This window comes from Triturus cristatus, chromosome 2_1 (assembly GCF_964204655.1).
Source record: "Triturus cristatus chromosome 2_1, aTriCri1.1, whole genome shotgun sequence".
NCBI lineage: Eukaryota > Metazoa > Chordata > Amphibia > Caudata > Salamandridae > Triturus > Triturus cristatus.
In genome coordinates, this window is record NC_140581.1 from 222780679 (window position 1) to 222803739 (window position 23061).

The 23061-nt window shown below is 40.6% G+C and overlaps 1 protein-coding gene across 2 annotated transcripts in view; it reads left to right on the forward strand.

Moving 5' to 3' along the window:
- Positions 1-22847, forward strand: part of ONECUT2 (one cut homeobox 2) — a 104965-nt gene extending 82118 nt beyond the window's left edge. Inside the window, exons 2-3 of one of the 2 annotated variants that reach the window (XM_085630158.1) lie at positions 3401-3430; positions 12719-22847. In XM_085630158.1, coding sequence (XP_085486284.1) covers positions 3401-3430; positions 12719-13005 — 317 coding nt within the window. In that variant the 3' untranslated portion in view covers positions 13006-22847. The remainder of the gene's footprint in view (positions 1-3400; positions 3431-12718) is intronic. The other variant, XM_085630165.1, reaches the window with a different exon arrangement.
- Positions 22848-23061: the final 214 nt, after the last annotated feature.

Here is a 23061-nt window from a genome sequence, read left to right on the forward strand (position 1 = left end):
AGGCCCGCGTTTCAAGAGACTGCGCGAGCGCAGGCGTTCAAGTGGTGGCGCTAACAGAATTATGTGACTGGGAGGGAAAGTGCAAGCACTTTGGAGCAGCTGTCGAAAATCACATGGTGCTTCGAGTTACCAACCGGGATAGCCTTCCTTTGTGCCATGAGGCCTGCTCGAAGGCAAGCAAACTTGCCTCTTGGCTGACCGTGGCATGCACGGAAACCCCTCGAAGCTGTCAGAAATGGACTCGCCCAAAGGCGGAGTGTGTGCCTCTTCGCAATAATCCACCTTCCCTAAATGTATTCAGGTCATATCTACTATCGGTGTGCTGCCACTTGTTTTTTGTGGCATCAAAAGCAAAACGCGTGCAGATTCCATCAAAAATCTACCCCAGTTTCTTTATTTGCCCCTTAAAAATACACAGTGCAAATTTTGCAGATAAACCCTGATACATTCACAAAGCAGGTTTTCTATAATTCTCCCAGGATTTGATGATCATTGACTTAAATGTAATTTACTACATATTAAATTAGCCTAGAGTTGTGTAGCAAGGTTTCTATGTATGTATTGTATGTATGGGCATGGTATTTCTATAGTGCGAACAAAGCCAAAAGGCAGCGGAGTGCTGTAGATGGTCAAAAACAGCATAAAGTTCAACGAGTAATAGGAGCGGACCCTGTGCCGTGGCCAGTTAATGCCTCGTGATGTAGTGTTCGCTAAAGAGGTCAGCCTTCAACTCTTGCCTATATCGGAGCAATATTGGGGTGGCCCTGACTGATAGGGGGATGTTGTTCCCAATCCTGGGTGCTTAAATGGAAAAGGCGTCTGTCTTGTTTATTCTCTTTTTACACTTCCTAGTCTGCAGTCTGATGGTGTCCTGGCTGCGGGTGTGCCATGAACCATCGGAAAGGGTGGGCTTGTCTGCAAGATAAGCAGGGGGTCTGGTCATGATGGCTGTGTATATGATGCTGGTTTTGAAGATATTGCAGAGTCAATGGAGTTTCATCAGGATTGGGGCCGGTGGGAGTTTCTATGGATGGTTTCTAGTTATATTGACTGATATCTTACGTAGCTTCAATTTAAGAACTTGGGCCATATTATCAAGCACAGCATTAAAATTATCACCGCTTTAGCGGCAGAAAACTGCCGCTACAGCGGCGATAATGGGCTTGATAATATGCCGTAGAAGAATTCCAATAGAAGCCCATGTTGACACCAGAACATGGGCTTCTATGGGAATTCTCTGCGCATATTATCAAGCCCATTATCGCCGCTTTAGCGGTCGCCAGTAGATAGTTATAGTTAGGACCGTGTTTCCATAGGAAATCCGCAACATTCTATTTGGAATAACTTTGGCACCGGTTGACGAATCCTCGAGAAATTTTCAAAATAGGTGGGACGCTCCGCTCCGCTCCTACCCTGAAAGTCTCGGGGGGGATTCGTCAAGCGGGGGCTGAGAAAAAAAGGGGGGTCCCAAAACGCGTTTTCCCCATGCAATTTTCCATAGGGACCTTTAGTCCAAGGTACAGCCAGAACGGCTGAAAAGAATTACTTGAAATTTGGCAGAGAGGTAGTCCTCAGCTCAGGGATGTGCCTTTTGCATATATGGAGTCAATCTGTTCAGTAGTTCCTGAGAAAATTGCAGTTAAAAGCACATACATATCTATAGCCGCGCACCGTGCGAGCACCATGTGCGCACCGTGCGAGCACCCTAACGTGCACGAGCGTTATTCTGATCGGTGGTTACATGTTAGTCAACGTTCGAATCGGTCGAAATCAGGAAGTGTCGGTCGCCATTTTGTTTGTTTTCAGTGCGAGAGTGAAAGAGGAAGGTGGCGAACGTGAAAAGGGGGCAGGGTAGAGAGTTCCTGACCCCCTAGCCTTTGTCAGGGGGTCCCTGAAGGACCCCGAAGGCAGAAAAAAACATTTTAATTTTTTTTTTTAAATCGCGGGGGTGCGCGCACCGTGCGCGCACGGTGAAAAACCAAAAAAACCAAACAAACATTTAAAAAAAAATTTTAATACGTAGTTTATTGTAAAATAAATATATAAAAAAATAATAATACATACATAACTTAGCATTTAAAAAACCGTACAAATTCACTGAAAAAACCATAGGTTTCACACACGTTATAGTTAGGAATTAGCATTTAAAAAACCTTGCAAATTCACTTAAAAAACCATAGGTTTCACACATGTTATAGTTAGTTGGATATTTCACTCGTAAAAAACCAATGAAATTCCCCCGTTATAGTTAGTTCAGATAACTATAACTCACGCGGCCGCCACTCTATCACAAGAATGATGTCATCAGTGATGTCATGAGTGATGCCACTGACCATGTCATGAGTGATGTAATATGTGACGTCATCAGCAGTGGATTGCGGGCGCGCGAGTTATAGTTATCTGAACTAACTATAACGGGGGAATTTCATTGGTTTTTTACGAGTGAAATATCCACCTAACTATAACATGTGTGAAACCTATGGTTTTTTAAGTGAATATATATATATACACACACACACACACACACATAAATACATATTTATTTTTGTAAAGACAAACCTTAGAAGCAGATTTATTTTTGGGAAATGTCCCTGTTGTAATGCTTCTCCCAGTGTGTGGAGGCATTGATGTTCTTTCCAGGAAGGCCAGACATGGTGTCAGAAGCCTCACCGTAAGTATCAGCTGGCAGACTGTTACTTCATTGGTTTAACACATTCCTTCCCAAGCTGCTCACTGAGGCAGGGCCACAAACAGTGTGGTGAGCATGGCATCCACCAACTTTTGGCAGAGATCATTACGAAGGTCCTTAACATCATAAAATGGCTGCCAGGTCTTTCAAAATTGATTTTGTAAATTTGTCTCCTGACATGACAGGAGCTATCACAACAGGCCAATGTGGATTTAACAGGTAGGACATAGAAAATTACAATGTTATCAATTAAAGTAAAGATTGAAACAAAATTGTATTCGACTGTGGGGATCCTGGCACTGCTCCCTTTTATAATTTGAACGTATTTCTGAACATTTCATATTTGTATAAAACGTGTTTTGCTGATAAAACCTCTTAGTTTATATGAACCCGCTGCCTCAAATTTCAGGCCTAATTTTGTAGTAACGAACAGGGCAAAAAGATGTAACATTATAACACCTGTTTCAACCTTTTTGCCTCTTCCCCAAAATCAGGCATTAGCTAATTTCTGCTAAAGAGATGATTTATGTTACTTGTCCAGTCCTTTTTGTTTGTTAGATTGAAACAAATTGTATCTACCTACAAGGCATTTGGCAGACACTGTCAAACGCTAATACGTTTAAGACTAACTTGTGTAGAGCAGTGATTTAAAATGCATATTTTCTTTTTATATTTATATTTGTTTTCCCCTCTTTCCTTTTTACTCACCAGCGCCAGAATTCTCCAGTATCTTGCAGTCGTGTAAGTGTTTGTTCTTTTAATCTGAGCTGTGTAATGCTGTTTTACTGTTTGCGGGGAGTGGGGCGGGTATCCTGCTTCATTTCACTCTTGTCCACCGTGTAGTTTATTTCAGAACTTGTTTCTAGTTATGTGTTGCTGCTATTTTTGTCTTCGAACAAAGAAAGAAGCAGTAATCTGGCTTCATTGAACTTGCTTGCGCATTGCCTGGGCAGACAAGACAACAAGAATACAAAAATCTGCCCAAGCGTGTCATATCTGTTAAAGTGAGATATGACGAACCCTTCTCAAATTGTTATTCAAAACTATTTGTCTTTTGAAATGTGCCAGATTGGTTGATGTTAATGCATTTCCTTGAAGTCCATCACATGTGTTTTGTGTCTGCCTGTGCTTTTACATACCATTATAACTTTAACCATGCAATATTTCACAAGCATTCCCATCATGCTTTATATGTGTAGATATGTACATGTATCTCCACCTGTGCGTACACGTACATTTGTCTCTCTTTTTCTGTTTTTCTTTTTCTTTTCCCAGTTGTTTATATTACATCTTTTTATGGATGCCTACCTCTCTCTCTTAGTTTCTTTGCCTCTGTCTTTCGCTCCTTGCTTCAGTCTTGTGTTGAACTTCCTTTCTTCTCCTCCTTATGCGCAGATTTCCTTTCTCGCTCTCTCCTCCCCCCCCATACATCTCCTTTCTATCAGCTGAATCTTGCTATCTTGTTTAATCCAGTGGATAATGCCTTCCAGTCGAAAGGTCTAAATTTAGTTCCCACTGACAACGCATTTCTTACAAGGTGCATCTCCCTTGTTTTCCATTGCTCTGCTGTATGGCGTTAGGCACAGTGTTTGTATTTTCCCTACTGTCACATTACACAATGATACACACATTATTTCATGCTCTTGGATTTTAGTTCTCTATCGATATCATAAAGATTATAGTATGTTCTTGTGTCTTCGCTGGTACACAGGAACAGCCGATCCGTAATAAGTGGCATCATGAAACGTGTATGTGTGGTATCTGCTTCCAGCTTGCGGCTCAGCCAGTGGATGTGTGTAGAATGTTAGTATGAGTGATGTCATAGAGTGTTGGATGCGTGGGAAGATGGGTGTTTTTTTTAAATTAATCTGTGTTTCTCTATTAAAGGGGGAAGATGGGCGTGGGTTACTATTTGTCAAAGTATACATGGGCTTCATCTTCTTTATGTTCTCATTGCATGTCTACATTATTATGGTATGTTCTTAGTTATATACCTAATGTTATTTTCATGCTGACTTCTTATGTCTTTCTTTGTAGTGTTGTTATTATGCACATTTCTTGCTTCTTCTTTTCTGTTGTTATTAAAGGGGGAAGAAGTGTGGTATCTGCTTCCAGCTTGCTGCTCAGCCAGTGGGCGTGTGTGGAATGTTGGTATGAGTCATGGTGCCATAGAGTGTTGGATGCGTGGGTGAGTGTCAGTTGAGTGTTGGGCTGAGCAGCAAGGAGGCTGCTCCTGTTGGGGTTCTTTACTTCCTTTGTTCTTTACTTCTTTAGTTCATTACTTCATTCCTTCCTGTACCTTGTCATCTCGCTTAATAAACTACTTGAAGATACCACTTGGATCGGACTATTCTTCCGTTACAACAGTATGGTCTCAAGAGGGCGCAGTACATTAGATCCCTTCCTTTCTCAGAGGAGCGTCATGTGCTCTGTGGTTGAATGATAATGTCAACTGTGTGTTAAACTACCTGTCTTTCTATACATTAAACTATTCATATTATTTAAGCTTAGACACATGTATTCATTATTGGTTCATCAACACCGTACAAAAAAGATAAAGTGATATGTTTGTAATTTGGAGGAAGTAGTGAATACGTAAAGTGCTATATTTTTGATGATCAATAAGCACATTACATTGTGGGCACAGTGGCGTTTCATTCTGTGTATTAAGGAAACAAGACATTATTTGTTACCTGCAGAAGCACATCTCTGTGACGCAGTAGCTGGAATCTCCTAGGTTAATTAAAGATTCCCAATTGGTTGAAGATGTGATGCGCCTCACCGCTGCGGTCCAAGCTTTGACTTTCTCAGATCTGGGTAGAATATATGCAATCTTGGAAGGATGTCACAAACCATCTCTGACTCTCCTTAAGGCAAATCTTGACTCTGCCCCCCCCCCACCCACTTGGCAAGTGGAGCATGGGTAAATGATAGCATTATTCCACTTCTGATTAACTCAAAAACCTTTGCCTTCACGTATGCAACACCTTCAAACTTGTCAGAATTACCATGAAAGTCATCTTCCGGCCTACCACAGACCCTCAACTCTCGATGTATACAAAACAAGACCTTTTGCTATGCTATTTGTGATATATATATATATATATATATATATATATATATATATATATATATATATATATATATATATATATATATATATATATATAGAACAATCTGCTAGAGAAAGTCATCCAATCCCAAAGGTGTAACACCTTATACAATTTCCTTGCTCTCTTTCCATCCTCTGACTTAACCCCCCACCCTTCCCTCAGGTGGCTGAGCTCCCCCTCCCAATGGAATGCTCAACTATTGTGATGGCACAATGTCCTTGTTGTCGTCGCTTCCCATTGTTCCCTGCAGAGGGCTCCATTTTCCATGTAGCTCGGTCTGCGCTCCACATGTATTCACATTTTGATCCTTGAACATCAGCACCTTTGGAAATTAATTGCCCTGAAGTGTTCTGGAGAATAGAACAGCTTATGTAAAATAGTAATAATTTCTTAATAGCCTTCCTGGAGGAGGGTCCTTTCCATATGTGTGTATCTGAGCTTTAACATTTGCTAGTTTAAACAACATCTGAACAAAACAGAGGTTTTTGCACATATTTCCCTAAATTCAGTTATGTCCTTCCTGGAAGCTCTTGCGTGCCTCTTTATTTCTTAGTTATGATTTTCTTTATTTTTTCTTTATTTTATTTGAAGAGTTTTATATAGCGCTGGCTAGACCCGGAGGTATCAGAGCGCTTTACATGAGGTTAATGTTACAAAAACAAAAATAAAAACAGAGTTACATAAATTACATCAATTACTTGAGCATAGCATAACACATAAACACGTCCATGGAGAATAGAGAGTAGTGGGGGAGAATCAGGGGGCTGGAAAGTCGATCAGGTCTGGCAGACCGCCAATGGAAGATAGTACTTCAGGGGAAACACCAAAAAAAAGACAGAGTTAAAGAGTCAAACAAACCGGTTGGGGTCAAGTAAACATAAACATCCAGTGCCGGACTCCCTCATTGCGTCGGATCACATAGGATATGGAGCGGTTCCGAGGGTGGGGGCAAAAGGGTGCCCCGCAGTGACTAAACAAGATGAGAGGGGTGTAGGCGTCCCGTTGTGCTTCCCTCAGGACTATTCTACCTTCAGATCCCGCCCATTTTTCCAATTCCCTCCTCCATTTTATAATCTTATGCCCCCCTTCGACTTTCAGTTCCTGGAAAATTCCCGTTTGGCCAGTACATATGAAAGGTCTTGGAATTTCCCTGTGACTTAGGTTTTGGCTATGTGCGGTAACTATCCCATTAGGCAGTGACCCGGGGTGTGTTGAATCTCCCTGTCCGTGACGGCTTTAACTATATTCAAGACCTCTTCCCAAACTGCGCTCAGAATAGGGCACTCACAGAACATGTGAAGGATATGTGCCTGCCTTTCCCCACAGAGGGGGCAAGCTGGCTCATGCACTTGGAAATATCGTCTGATTCTCATATCGGGGTAAGGTGTGCCCTAATCAAAGTATAATAGTTAATTAACTTGAACCGCGCATTCCGCAAGGCCTTTGGTGTCCTTTCCACTATAGTATCCCAGTTCATCTCAGGGATCGGAATACCCATGTCCTCCACCCATTGTGTTTGTAATCGTTCCATTGGTCGTTGAAGATCATTTCGTATTGCTTTGAAAAGGCACAGGACTGTTTTGATTGTGCCTGCCAATAAGGCCACATATCTGCAGCAGCTCAGCGCCCGCAGTTCTGTCGATCCAGTACCCCAGTGTTTTCTGAACGCTGTAGTGAGGGCCCTATGCAAGAGGAAATTACCTTAAGGCAAGTCAAATTTAGCGTGAAACTTGGCAAACAGGAGTAGCTCGTAGTCTCTAAAGAGGTCCCCCACATGAGTCGCCCCCGCTACAACCCAGACTTCGAGGCCTGTCCAGCTTCAGCCATGCGGTAAGTGTCAAAGCATGTCGAGGGTTAGGTCAGAAGAGTACTGTGTTCTACTACGAGTCTTTTGCAAATATATAGTCCAGCATCGGCTTAGGAGTCTGAGCTCTTCAGTGTCCTCAGCGGATCATCGCGGTATGCGTAGTAATACTTTTGTGAGGTCAGAGGATTTCGGCGTAAACAGGCTCATGGCCCTGTCCGGATTCCTTCTGGATGCTACCCTCTGAATCATGCAAAAACAACAATTGATGGACAGAATGCAGAACAATGTCATACATTCACCCCAGTACAGAGATCTGGGCCTAAATCCATCGTTTTTTTGCTCACCATGCCATTCCAGTTTGAACCCAGCCATATGCAAATCAGTCTTGACCCTGTGCCCCATGGGAACAGTCCAGCCCGAACTGCCAAGCCAGGTCCTCCCTGGACTGGAAACAAGCATCCTAGGACCGGTTTCGGGCTTACAGCCCTCATCAGCCAGGATAGCTTGATTCCAGTGGCATGGAGAGCAAGGGACTCACGTCTGAGCATACCCTTCCCACTCGGGGTGACAAATGCAAAAACAACAATTGATGGACAGAATGCAGAACAATGTCATACATTCACCCCAGTACAGAGATCTGGGCCTAAATCCATCGTTTTTTTGCTCACCATGCCATTCCAGTTTGAACCCAGCCATATGCAAATCAGTCTTGACCCTGTGCCCCATGGGAACAGTCCAGCCCGAACTGCCAAGCCAGGTCCTCCCTGGACTGGAAACAAGCATCCTAGGACCGGTTTCGGGCTTTCAGCCCTCATCAGCCAGGATAGCTTGATTCCAGTGGCATGGAGAGCAAGGGACTCACGTCTGAGCATACCCTTCCCACTCGGGGTGACAAAAGAACGGTGATGGATCAAACCCAGATCTATTGACTGGATGTGAGTGTTTGATTGGTTCTGATGCTCCATCCATCACCACCCCCTTTTGTACCGCTTTGTTCGCCATAAGTTGGCAGGGTATGCTCAGACGTGAGTCCCTTGCTCACTTTGCCACTGGATTCAAGCAAGCCTGGCTGAAGACGGCTGAAATGCCAGAAACCGGTCCTAGGAAGCTTGTTTCCGGTCCAGGGAAGGCATGGCTTGGCAGTTCGGGCTGGACTGTTCCCATGAGGCACAGGGTCAGACTGATTTGCATATGGCCATGTCTGAACTGGGGTGGCAAAGTGGGCTAAAGAACGGTGATGGATCAAACCCAGATCTATTGACTGGATGTGAGTGTTTGATTGGTTCTGATGCTCCATCCATCACCACCCCCTTTTGTACCGCTTTGTTCGCCATAAGTTGGCAGGGTATGCTCAGACGTGAGTCCCTTGCTCACTTTGCCACTGGATTCAAGCAAGCCTGGCTGAAGACGGCTGAAATGCCAGAAACCGGTCCTAGGAAGCTTGTTTCCGGTCCAGGGAAGGCATGGCTTGGCAGTTCGGGCTGGACTGTTCCCATGAGGCACAGGGTCAGACTGATTTGCATATGGCCATGTCTGAACTGGGGTGGCAAAGTGGGCTAAAGAACGGTGATGGATCAAACCCAGATCTATTGACTGGATGTGAGTGTTTGATTGGTTCTGATGCTCCATCCATCACCACCCCCTTTTGTACCCTCTGAATCAGCCAGTTTGGTTGTGCCACTATATAGTACGCCTCCAAGTCCGGGACTGCCATTCCTCCAATTGCTGTGGAGCGCTGCAGTGTGGATAATGGCACTCATCTACAGCCCGTCCCCCAAAACAATGATATGATCTGTGAAGCCAAGTCCTGGAACACCCTCCGGGGTATCCACATCGGAAGTGTGCCAAAGTAGTATAGTAGCCTCGGCAGCGCCACCATCTTCAGGAGGGCCACCCTGCCCGCCACTGATAGCAGCAGGGTTTTCCTGAATTCCATGGAGGACCGAAGGGAGCAGATCGCTCTATCCACATTGCCCTTTAGTAGGTCGGGGGTATTGTGATATATCTTTACCCCTAGGTATCCCAGGCATCTGCGTTCCCACAGCCCAGCTCGTCCGGGGGACATCCATCGAGCATCGCATGGAAGAGTCGGGATTTATGCCACTTTACTTTCAGGTCCAATAGAAGGCCAAAGCATTCCAGCATATTTCTTGCTCCCCTCAGATCCTCTCTCCTGTCTCGTGGGAAGATTAGGAGGTCACCCGCATACAAGGCTATGTGGTGTTGTGAGTCCCGCACAGCCAGTCCCTGATAATTTTGCCCCGTACTTGCACAACAGGCCAATGGCTCCATTGCCAGCGTGAAGAGTAGTGGGACAGAGGACATCTCTGTTGTGCCCCTCACTCTACCCTCTGACCCAAAGAAATAGCCTTCCCCGTTCATACTCTGGTCATAGGGTTTGCATACAGTAATCTCGTCCATGCTAAGAATCCCCCACGTAGGCCCACTTTACTCGGCACCTCATATGGGAAGTGCCATTCGAGGTTGTCAAATGCCTTCTTTATAAACACAGCTGCTTTGGTCTTTTCATAATCGTCGGCATCTAGAATGGCCAGGAGTCACCTAATGTTAATGGCTGTGTTCCAGCCCAGAATGATGGTCTGGGTAAGAATCTGGCAGCTAAATTCATACTCAATATTTTATAGTCACTATTTAGCATTGACAACGGTCTGAAGGCTGTGCGATCGAGGGCTGGCTTCCCTGGTTTTAGAACCGGTATTATGAGTGTCTCCCTAATGCTGTCAGGCAACTTCCCTGCAGTTCGAGCTGCAGAGTACAATGACCCTAGCTGTGGTGCCAGTTCACCTGAGTAGGTGGCATAGAACTCCACCAGGAAGCCATCAGTTCTCGGGGTTTCGTTATGTGCCATATGTTTAATTGTCGCTCTCACTTTCTGGGGGAAAATGTCGGCCCTTAGTGCCTCAGCCTCTTCTCCTCCCAATTGCGGCATTTGTAGCCCCTCCAGGTTGTCCCAGACTGTATCAGCCTCTCGGATTGGGGCGCTGTGGTGGTAGAGACCATATTAGCACTGGGCAAAGATGTCATTGATCCCATCTTGTGTATATTCCCTGTCCCCCTGAATGTCTTCTAGTTCAACCACGGGTGAGCCTCTGCTGGCCGGGTTCGCCAGCAGTGCCAGAAGGGACCTGACTTGTCTCGCTCGGCGTGTGTCCAGTCCACATATTGTTTAATGTCAAAACATCTAAGTCTTTCAGTCTGTTTCGCCACTTTCTCTCTCGTGTCCTGTAATTCTGAGTGGAGTTCTGGGTGTCCCGGCTGCCTCTGTTCAAGCCCACTAAGGTCACGCTCCGTGGTCAGGGCTTCCTGTAGGAGCGTATGTCTCATCCCTTTGGCTTCCGCTATGCATTGGCTCCGCAGGACAGCCTTTAAGGCATCACCCTCCACTAGAAGGGAGGAGGCCGTTCTGTCATTGTCATTGAAGTATTGGACTATTTTCTTGCGGATCCCTTCTCTAAAGACTTGATCCTCTAATGAGTCTGGCTGGAGCCTCCAGGTAGGGATTTGGGTTCTAGGATGGATCCATCTCAATCGGAGGAGGACCGGGTTATGGTCTGATATCGTTTGGGCCAAGTATTCAACTGTTTGTACTAAGTTTCTGATGTCTAGGGTGCATAAGAAGGTGTCTAGGCGGACATGAACCTCATGTAGGGCTGAGAATTAAGAATAATCTCAGTTGTGAGGGTGCAGGGTTGTCCAGGCTTCGCCCAGCCCCCATTGGGAGCACCAGCTCTTGAAGGCCCAGGCCGTGCACACCATCTGGGAGTCGCATGGTGGTGGATGAGATCAAACTAAATGCACATCAGCTACACAGTTGTAGTCCCCCCCCCCCTGATCGTAGGGCACATCAGGTGTGGGGCCAGATGGCGCATTAAACACATATAGAAGGTGGCTTGGTCACAGGGGCATATACATTCACAGTGGGCAATGCCCTGCCCTCCAGTCAGCCTCTGACCACTATGTAGCGGCCCTCTGGGTCTGTCAAGGTGTCTATGTGCTGAAACGGGACCCCCGATCTAATCCGGATCATAACTCCTCTGGCATATGCCGAGTATGTGGTATAAAACACCTGACCTCGCCATCGGCGCTGCAGTGCCTGCCCCTCTTTCGCTGCAAGGTGTGTCTCTTGCAGCAGCGCTATCTGTGCCCCTCTCCTGTTGAGATACAAGAACACTTTATATCTCTTTGATATAGTGTGCATGCCACATATGTTCCAGGATACGCATTTGTACATTGTTGTGCTTGTCCTTTGTTATCGCAGTGTTATGTATGCATGTGTCCACTTTCCCAGACTCCCCCCCATCCACCTGCAGCTTGTCTCTAAGTAGCACAATTATGGTTTGCGATGTACTGTGACTCAGAACTCCCCAACAAAGAAACCAAAAACAAGTTCCCAAACTCCTGCTCCCTAGGACAAGTATACGATCACCCCCCATCCAAACCCTTAACCTGAGTCTGTCTAACGCGGGAGTACCCCCGTGGTCCAAGTGTAGAGGGGGGTGGGTAAGTGCCCCCTCAGGCATCCCTCCCTCCACCAGCAAAGCCTGTAGGATGTCGCAGTGCAGACCTAAACAAGAATAAGGTTTCTTGGACCTCAGTGTTCCATTGCAATGCAAATAAGTTCCTGTAGTCTCCTCAATGTGCATCAGTGACACCGCTTAGTTGGCCATGTGATATAGTTAGGAGACCTTGGGGCTATCTTGGGAAGGACTAGACTCGAAGTTCATGAACTAATCGATTCATGATCTGAGTCTGAGCCTCATACTGGCTCTCTTATCTCCGGTGTTGACGGGCACGTGTTTCCTCCTCCCTTTACAACAAATGTGATCGGTTTGACAGAACTAGTCAATTCCCTCAATCGAAAGCATTGTGCATATCATTAAGTATAAAGTTTTGTAATTGTCAACCTCCTCCACTTTTAGATAGATGATTAACTGGTATTTTCTGAGTTTTACTTTGTTTAATAATGATTTGATTTGACTAATAATGTTGTCTAGTGGCTGATTGATAGATGCTTTGGGTGCTGTTTTGGCCATTGAATCTTTTTTCATGCATACTTACATTTGCTCTTTTTCTCCTTTGCTTTCTAAGCTTGCAAACGCAAAGAACAAGAACCGAACAAAGACAGAAACAATTCCCAAAAGAAATCACGTCTGGTTTTCACAGATCTTCAACGTCGGACACTCTTTGCCATCTTTAAGGAAAACAAGCGTCCATCCAAAGAAATGCAGATCACCATCTCCCAGCAGTTGGGCCTGGAACTTACCACTGTCAGTAACTTCTTCATGAACGCAAGGAGGCGCAGCCTAGAAAAATGGCAGGACGATCTGAGTACAGGGGGAAGCTCCTCAACCTCCAGCACTTGTACCAAAGCATGATGGGAGAAATGCATTGTCATTGGGCACAACAGGAAAAATCCAAAGAAAGAAAAGAAAAAAGAGTGAAGGAAAGAAGAAAACAAACAAAGAGAGGAAGGGAGAAAGAACAGGCGGACGGATGAAAGAACGAAAGAGTGAAACTAAAGATTTTTCTTTTAATAGGGCCATTCACTGGTGATGTAAGCATGTGTTCAAATGAATGTTGCTGTGGTTGAAAACCTAGAACACTTAATATTGGTTACTGAAGTTAAAAATCAGAATGAAAATGAGCCTCTTCATATAAAATTAGCCATTCAAAACACAACATAAGCATGTCAGAAATGTTTAGTTGGCAAGGTTTTACACGAAATATGCCATGTTTCATGAGTTTAGAAAGCATGGTTGGGCTTTTAAGTGGCTGGACCAGAATACCCTATTTTTGGAGTGTTTAGGCTGTCTATAGCACAACTCTCACCCTTATGGTAACAATAACTCACCAGCTACTGAGCACAAGATTTTAAATGAACGACCCCACAAAACCTGGTTTAGATCCTGAGCCTCGTTTTGTTAATTTTTTTAAAGATGTCCTTGCCAGTTTAGGACATGATTTATTTCATTTACCAACACAATATTACCAGGTCTCGCTCATTCTAATATAAATGAGTTTCAAGTCTACTAAACATTTAAGTTTAGTACCAAGCACAAAGGAAAAGAGGTGCACACATGCTGATCCAGCTTTGAATCTCCTTTAAGATATCCCTGGCTGGTGGGGATCTTAGTTTGGCATACGTGTTCATCGGCTTAAGAGCAAACTTTGTGCTTTGTTCTTCACACAGAAGCCCAATATTAACCATTCCTTGAGGTTTTCAGGTTCGTTTGTTTTTTAACTCTCTGAACCACAATACTTGTCATCAAGAACAGTCTATTTTGTTACTATTACAACAAACATTGTTAAGGGGTTTCAATATTGCCTCATTTCATGTAGGGTTATTTTTGTACTTCATCTTCTTCATTAGAGGTGTTCAATATTTCTTTCGTCAAAGAAGGATCATTAATGGTGTTACCAGTTCCATTGTGCCGCATTTGACTTTACATGTGCCATCAAAAAATCTATCACTCATATACTTTTGCCTATTACAGCACACCAAAGAAACAGAATACTGCTCGCCAAAGGACTTATTACGTGCAGTTTTCTATCCTAAATACACTGTGTTTATGTTACTTGTTGAAAAGCTTTATATTACCAAATATTGCCCAAAGTTTCACCTCCTCACCTACCCACTCATCCATCTATATGTATGTACAGCTGCTTTTGTAGCTGATGAGAAAACCAGTGGTGATCTAGTGGACAGCAATTTACAATGCATGTCCTACTCATCAGCTATAGCAGTATGGTTAATTTGTGTGTATAATTACCAGTGAATGGTCCTATTGGAACACTTCCTCTGTGTTCAAGAACAACACCAAAGGCTGTAATGATTCTTTAAAGACAATGGAGACTTTTTTATGTACTACTTAATCGAAACCAAAGAAACTTTTTCTGCACCTACTTCTTCTGCAACAAACTGTTCCTTTAAGAAAAGAGGAAAACAATTACCAAAAAAAAGGAAGCACGTCAGGAAAACAATGAACACACTGTGTTTAGACAGACATTGTGGGACATTTTAGGAAGCAGATTTCAAAGAAAGGGTTGAGCAAAGCGAAAACAAAGTAAAGCCTGCGAATGTGGTTGCTGCTTCATTCGACAACTCACTCGTTCTCTTAAAGTTGAAGATTGTCTTTAATTTGTGCCTATGCAGTTTTTCAAAGAACAAGGAACAGAGCAACGTAAACCTCAATAGCTACAAAACCAAAGATGAGGATTTCTCAGTTTTCTTTCAGTTCATCATTTCTTCTTGCGTGGCTAAAATGTTTTCAGCACCATTTATCTGTGGTAATGGTAATCAATTCTGTTTCTTTTTAGCAACACAAGAAAAGAGACATTTTTTACAGTTTCAACTCAAGCTGGAATTCTTCACATGATTTCATAATCTTCAAAAGAAAAGATGTTGGGATACTAAAGCGTTTAATCTCAATTATGCTTCCCAATCGTTTGAAAAGGCGGCAACTGCAATTCCCTTCAAATTAAGACATTTACTCCTGCTGTTTTTCATTGCTTTCAGTCACAGCCACTTGAAATGAGGAGTTTGCCAAATTAGCTACCATCCTCTCACCTTTCTAATATTTCACTCTACATATTCCTCTCTATACACTGCATTCTCTCACACCCCTGCTTCTTTCTAGCACATTAATGCTCAGTACTTAATATCATGAAAGAAGCAATGTGTCATTCTACTGATTCCAGGTATACCTTTTTTATTCTAAAACTAAAGGTTCTTAGCAATACGAGTGTCACGTACACTCCATTAACCCTTGATTAATGAGGTAAATATCCTCAATTATCACATTCACAAGTAATTAAATGAATTGCATTATTAGTTCCAATAATTGAAAATACCACATCTCATATTCTACTCTTCACTGCCTAGCACACAAAAAGAGCAGAGTCTTAACTTCAAATAGTCTCAGAACTAGATGACAATAATACATTCTTTAGACGATGTTTAGTGAAGACAACTAAAAAAACCACACACAGTAGGATTTTACAATGCAGAAATGTTTGGAATGCAATTAACTTTTAAAAAACGTCCGTTTTTACTGTTCATGCCTTAAAGCATATTCAGTGGTGGTCCAGTGAAACATGTACTACTTATACATCGAGGTGTTGAGAGATCAAATAGCTCACACATCCTAACTCACAACAAAGTTCGCACAGCACCCCAGCTAGCTGTGGACTGTCCTCGCTTCCTGCGATTCCTTTCCTGTTTCAACCTGGTAACTGGGACAGTGTCAGCTGAATAGATACTGACTTTCCTTATCACCTTGTGTTATAGTAATACCATGATGATACCAATTAATTTTGTATCTATGTCATTGCAGTATGAAAAACACCTTGGCTTTCACCATGGCTTTCTACTTCAGACTTTATACAAATTCCAGTTACATTATTTTGCAAATGGCAATTCAGAGCCACAGTGTGTGCCCATGTTGCTTGTTTTGAATAACTTCCCTCACAAATACTATTACTTCAGTAGTGATATTAGTGTTATTTGTCATAACATATACATCCCTTCAGTTTAATTTTTTTTTAAATTATATGAATTGCATTAGGATCCCAACATCTTCATCTTCTTTTGGAGGTAATATCATGGGCACATCCGAGATGAGTTCAACTTTCAGGAAAACTTGGATACTGTTTAATCATCCATGAAGGAACAAAGAATGTGTTTGATTACTTCGGTTGAATAGCTTTATACTGAATCTCTCTTACCCAAAGCAAAATCCAAAGACCTGAGAAGGACTTAACCAGCAAAAGCAAAGTGCAAGCTTGCTTTCAGAAGTATGGTTCTCCTGTTCAAAAGGGTGACCCAATAGCAACATACGGTAGCTTTACGACAATTTGTGATAGCCATGGAAATTGGGTCTGATGTTTTCCTTGCTTGTCACAATACCAAATCGTTCTTTAGTTTGAGCTCTTTACAGGTTACACTTCACTGCTTTATATTTATTAATCAGATGTTAAAATGGCATAGTTGTTTTAACATTTCAGATCTTAAGAAAGAACAGTTTGTTTTTTAAATAGTCTTCTATTCTTGTCACATTTGAGTTATGAGGCATTTCAGAACGATCAGCCATTGGTTAATTTATAGGAATAACTTTTGAATGAAATTAAATGAAAGCTTTTGTAATTATTTAATGAAATCACCATTAGCTTGAATTGTTCTTTAAATAAATCTACTTATTTATGAAACCAATAGCTTTAAATGCATCCGAGAGGCACACTTTTTTTAGTCCATACATTTTTATAATTTTGTGCTTTAAAAAGCAGCCACATGTTGTTACATACAGGGAAAATACAAGTTACAGAAAGCTTTTGTATGGTTTTTAAAATTAATTTGTCTTTAATTTAATTTTAAATATAAGCAATTAAATTATTTGTGTTTCATCGTTAACGTCTTAGAAAGCGGAATATACTGTTAATTGTAAAGGCGCACAGTGCCCTCATGATGTAACTTATTTATTTAATTTATTCAGCATCTACTGATGATGCATCTGTATAGCTTATATTTTGTATTTAAAACAACTTAAGCACTACATGATTTGCTATTTAGAACAACTGAGTGGCTTTTGTGGTCAAGCAGAGAATTTTACCCCATACCTGTACATTTGGCAATACCAGAAGAGACACGATGTTTTTGTTCACCAAAGATTTGCCTGGACTTTGGCTTCTAATACACAAGCTGGAAATAAAACACTAATGACAAGCAAAAAAGAGAGAAACCCTGAAAATAGCTGCTTCCAAGAATGAACTCTGTGTGCGTGTGTGCGTGCGGGTGTGTGTGTGTGTAAAAAAGGAAAAACAAAGATAAAAACTTTCTATTTCTAGTGAGAACCAAAGAGGCTACCTCACTGACTTTTTTCCATTTGTAAGTTTAATCGTGTTGATGAAACCAAAGATACCAAAGATTTCTTTCTTTGTGCGGTCTGCCTTCTGCTTGTGCTCTATCTTTTAGTGTTATAGTCTTACACCTATATATCTATATATACATATATAGATATATGTATACCTGCAGCTCAGATACCCCAAAGAAATATCGGTGTGGATTCTGCTTATGTTTAATCTTTTCTCTGTGGATCCTATTATTTGTTTGTGACAGTCATAGGGAGCATCTCCAAAATGAAGTTGCAAGAGTATATGATCTGACTAAAAAGTATTTAGTCTTCAGGTAGGGTGAGCTGGATTCTTCAATGTAAAATCTATTTCCTTATGAAATTTGAGTTCAGCATTTTTTGGTACTAGGCTAAAACTTGTATGATAAGGCACTTCCTTGACCATCTATTCCATATTTTCTCAAATACTAAACTATTATATTCCTATATCCCTTCCTTTAAAGTTGTCACCTTTCAGTTGAACATATTTAGTAAATTATAATATAAATGCACTACACAATGCTTTTGCTAAGACTTTTTGAATGATTGAGGTCAAGGAAAAGACAAAAGCAAAATATTTCTATAAAACAACAATTACCTGTAGGGCCACAGAATAGTTCTCAACTAGCTGGCATCCAGTCACTCTTCATTTCCGCTGCTTAGGGGTTTCTGAATAGCACTCCACATAATTATTGAATTCCATCATTTATGTGATGATTCTCATTCACTTTTAAAGTGTTATGTGCGGGATAACGTCCAACACATTAAATGATTCCAAAAACATCTGAGAGTGCACACATATTATTGTATTAAAGCTAGCAATAGCATTTAGCCTGTTGCATAATTTTTCCAGTTTACCATCTTTAAATTAGGTTGGCATAATTCCCTGGTGTTATGTCATATGAAATGTTGATATCCATGCTTGAATAAGAAATTATGTTCTGTGTGGTGCATTTAACCAGTGCACTTTTCATGCCACGGGTTTTTTAACGATTGAGGGCTTGGTTTAGAGTTTGGTAGCTGGAATACTCCATCACAATATCCTATGACAGTTGTAATACTGCAGACAGGATAGCCATCACAAAGTATCTCATCCATTAAGGTCTAAATTCGGGCCCAAAGACTTAAAATGCACTCCTTCTTTCTTATATTTTGAAACTTAAAGAAATATGTATATCTAAATAGTTTCCTTTCATGTTTTGCTATTAGAAAACACCAATGATACAATTACATACAATAAACAGCCGGATGAGTACAGCAATCAGTACTCAAGTTTATAACCTGCTAATCATTCTGTATAGTTGCAAAAAGACAACACTTTGAATTGCACGTTCAGTAAATGAATCCTCAGTTTCCTTTTGATCACTGTTACACTTTGCAACATAACATAATTTCATTGAGAGGTGTAGGATATGAGTTTCAAGTTTTCATGCATTTTGGAACATTTCCTGTTTAGAATGCCAAAGAAAAGGAATACCTTACTTAGACTGGATCTAAGTGGACTATATTATATGTATTCAAATAGTAATCTAAATGTAAGAATCTGAAATCTTTGCCACAGCCCATCCAAACCATCCACTTTGATGTAAGGAAATTGTTTGTAAGGCTTTCACAGAAAACTCAGATCCATATGGTTGCCTCTCTTCATTATCAATATATTTTTATAAACAGATTCTGACACCTCATTTTATATACTTCACAAGTGTACTAGTCTGTACAGTACACAGTACAGAACTATCTCAGGAGATGCCTTCTTAGTATTGCAGAGAAGATAGTAATCAAATATTCCTTGCTGTAGCTGATGCTCTGTGCCCCATAGTAAAGCATAACATGGTGCTTGCACCTGTATAATAGGGGCAACATCCACAGAGAGAACACTTCAACATGAGCAGGATCCTCCACACTACTCGCATTTATGCTCAGCCTCATGCTTTAATTGTAAAGTATGAACTTACCATGGGACGAGTGCCTTGCTTGAACCAAAGCAACGATTTTGCCAGTCTATAGTTTTCTGTGCATTTTATGATTCTTCCTGTAAATACCTCAGCTTCAACTGGTCCACCCCATCTTATACCCACTGGGCTTATTCTACTGTGGGGCTTTTCAATTGAAACGCTGCAGAGAGCGAAATGCGAATGAATACCAAAGGTTCCATTCTTCTACTGTCTCCTCTTCTGCTCACTATTCTACTGTCTGTTCATGGTTCCAAAGCTTTACTATCAACTGGAGCATGCAGGCAACGCAGACCGCGCAATTCCTTACCGAATTTTCTCAGATATACCTCATAGATGATAGTGTTTAGAGTAATGTTATAATAGCTTATGTAATAAATTATTCATTGTTTCTTTTGGTACCTGTGATTAAAAAAGCTTTCTACGTTTTAGGTTGTGCTTTTGTAATAGACAGAAAAAAAGGTGCGCTTAAATAAAATGTAAATCATTTTGTTCAGTTTTTAATTTTTATTTATTATGGATTGGGGAGAGTTGCAGAATGAGCCCAAAGTTTACAGTTTCATATTTTGCTGAAGAAACAATCTTTATTAATTTGCTCAGTCTGAAGAATATATATTATTTTTTACATTTGTGCCATTGGGTTGGAACATTGAATTGTTCTGTGTTAACTGTTTTATGATTAGCTATCGCCAATCAATAATATAATTTTATGCATGAGGTTACAAATAATTAGCAGTATGAAGCATTGTGGTTCTTAATAGGATTTATTGTTTCATTTGAAAATATATCCTAATTTTGTTTGATGGCATTTACTAATGCATGGGAGCCTGTTATATGTTATCAATTGTTGAATAGTTCTTCATACTTTGAACCATGAAAATGTGCACAGTTCAGCTATAGTAATTTGTTATTTCTGGAAAATGCATAGTCCAAAAACGTAATTTAATTTATTATTGTTTACAGCAAATACTATTCCATTGGGAAAAATAAGACAATTTTAAAAGTAAAATTAGAACCCTTCTTAAAATAAGCAAACTAAATGGAAATAGTAACACATAGTTATTGTTTTTAATCCTGAATGCATAGATGATTGAACAATTGCCATCTTTCCAAAACAATCAACAGTGCATGTCTTTGTTATAGAAGTTATAAAAGAATGACATGGACTTTATGATAAGGTGCTTTAACTTACCCTTGGAACTGACCCAGGGTTATGTTGTGGAGTTTTGCATGAATCCAAAACATATTCTCCTAGTTTGACTAGGGAAATTACATTTTGTGCTTTGTCTCCTTTTGTGTTTCATAACAAATGCTGTACTCAAAAGGAACCAAAAGACACTTGCTTTGTCAGTATTGTTCTATCTGTTTTGCCTATTATTTGGGTTCACTTATCAAGAGGTTATGCCACAGACAGAACATGGGAGTAACTTTATGAACTACAGTTTTATATGTCTCACACTACCAAAGAAACTAAGAAAAAACTACCATAGTTTGTCTATGCAACACTAGTTTCATGAGCTCAGGAGAACTGAGGGCAGCAACAGCTCTCCTTTTTCTAATTACCAAACTGATAAATCTCATCTTTGCATTATTTTTATTGTTTGGCTTGTATAAAGGCAAATATGGTTTCATTGAGGTGTTTCCCTCGATTTCTCCAACCTCTGTGCAGTCCCTTCTTAGGGCACCAAAATATTGCAAAAGTACATAAACTTGCCCATTCCAAATGCATTCCTATGCATATAAGGTTGTTGGGGATATCCCATGAGTCAGGAGGGATATTTTAATATTCTTCAGTTTTCTCACTAAAACCAAATTACTAATCATAAGCTGGATCACCTGTTTAATAAACAACATACACTACACTGGTAAACTACAGGAAAACAAAATAAATATGAAACACTGTACCATTAGCATAAGTAGCCTGTTTATATTGTCCAACCCTAAATATATTTTAGATGTCATTTTGCCAGTGGAAAAACCATATTATTGTTTGACCTTTTACTGTAGATTGTGATAACAAAAGCTTTGTGAAATAGCTGGTTTATTTTGGTCTCCTATTTGTCTGCCAACAAGGGTAAAGGATCTAAGGATTCACATAGTTTTTTTGTAAGACAGTTAATGATTGTACTAGTGTTTAATCTTCCAGCTTAATGTGTTCTTCCGCAATAAGCAAACTAGACATTTGTTTCATTGAGTTTGGCTCATGCTGACAACACAAACTTGTAATAAGGTAAATGTTTCTTGATTTCAACAACTATGGTGTACACACGACTGTGTATAACACTGTTAATACCAAATATTACCCAGCCCGAGCTGCTAAGAATTTGCCAAGATTAGGACATGTTTTCCCATGTAAATTCTGTGTTGTTTTCTTTTTCGTTTGTGGAAGGTCTATACTTTGTCTATACATTGAACAAATCCGAAAGCAGCTTTTTCAGAAAATGGTAGCTTTTTAGTTTCAAAGCTTTTAACAAATGTTTTGTGCAAATAATTGCCTTTTGATTTCACGGGAAAACGTTTGTTTTTATAATTTGGGGATGTTATTTATTGAAAAATGCACATGAGTGTGTTATGTTTATTCCATGTTAAAATGATGTTGTGAGACATTCTCAGAACAAAGCTATGTGTTGCTGAATACGAGCTTCCAGATTTTGTTTGGGATGTGTACACGTTTTCTTAATATAGTTGAACAAAATCTGAAATTGCATTTTTAAATCTCCAAATAGCAAACCATGGCAATATTTTGTTGTAAATGTTGTCATCCATTTGTAGGAAAAAATGGCTGATAAATATATTCATGCATTCAACAAACATTCATTGCCATTTTTAATAAAAAGCTGGGGTAGTATAATAACTGCCTTTTAGTTATATCAGTAAACTACTGTAAAATCTAAAAAGGCTTCAATTCTAGCCATGTTACTACAGGATGTGTGTGCATATTATAGCATTTCTCACATCAATACTTATACCTTATGTGTATATGGATTCAGCAGCATTTCCTAAAGATTTTGTTTCTACATGAGAATTCTGATATACATTCCTTACCTATCAACCACCCATGAAGGGTTTTGCCAAAAATAAACCAGTTTTCAGTTTAAAGTGTGATTCATTTGATATGTCAGATATAGCTGGACTGTCCTTGTATTCATGGGGCACTTTAAAACCTTTGCTAACTTCCCAGTCTTTTTGATATTTCATTTGAGTGTTTTTAAAACTATTTTGTAAATGTTTTTTTTTTAACATAATGCCATTCCTTTCAGTCTGGTGTCTGCTAAATCACTTACACTTGTTTCTTTATATTTTGATTCCTATCATTAAATGGTAGTGCTGTAAATTCTGCAATTAATGTCAAATAAACTGCTTTAATTCACTTGGTCACAATCTTTTTTCCACTGTGCTGCATTATTGAAATCTTTTAATGTGAAGTTTCATTGGTTTGTATGTTTTTACAAAGTTAACAGAGTAGGCGGATTGAATTGCAGCTCTATTAATATGTGTATGAAATGCATATGATGTGAGATAGTTGAGGCAAGTGACCCAATTAAGACCACCCGGGTCACTCGCGACCACCTCTCAGCCTGCCATACATACTGTC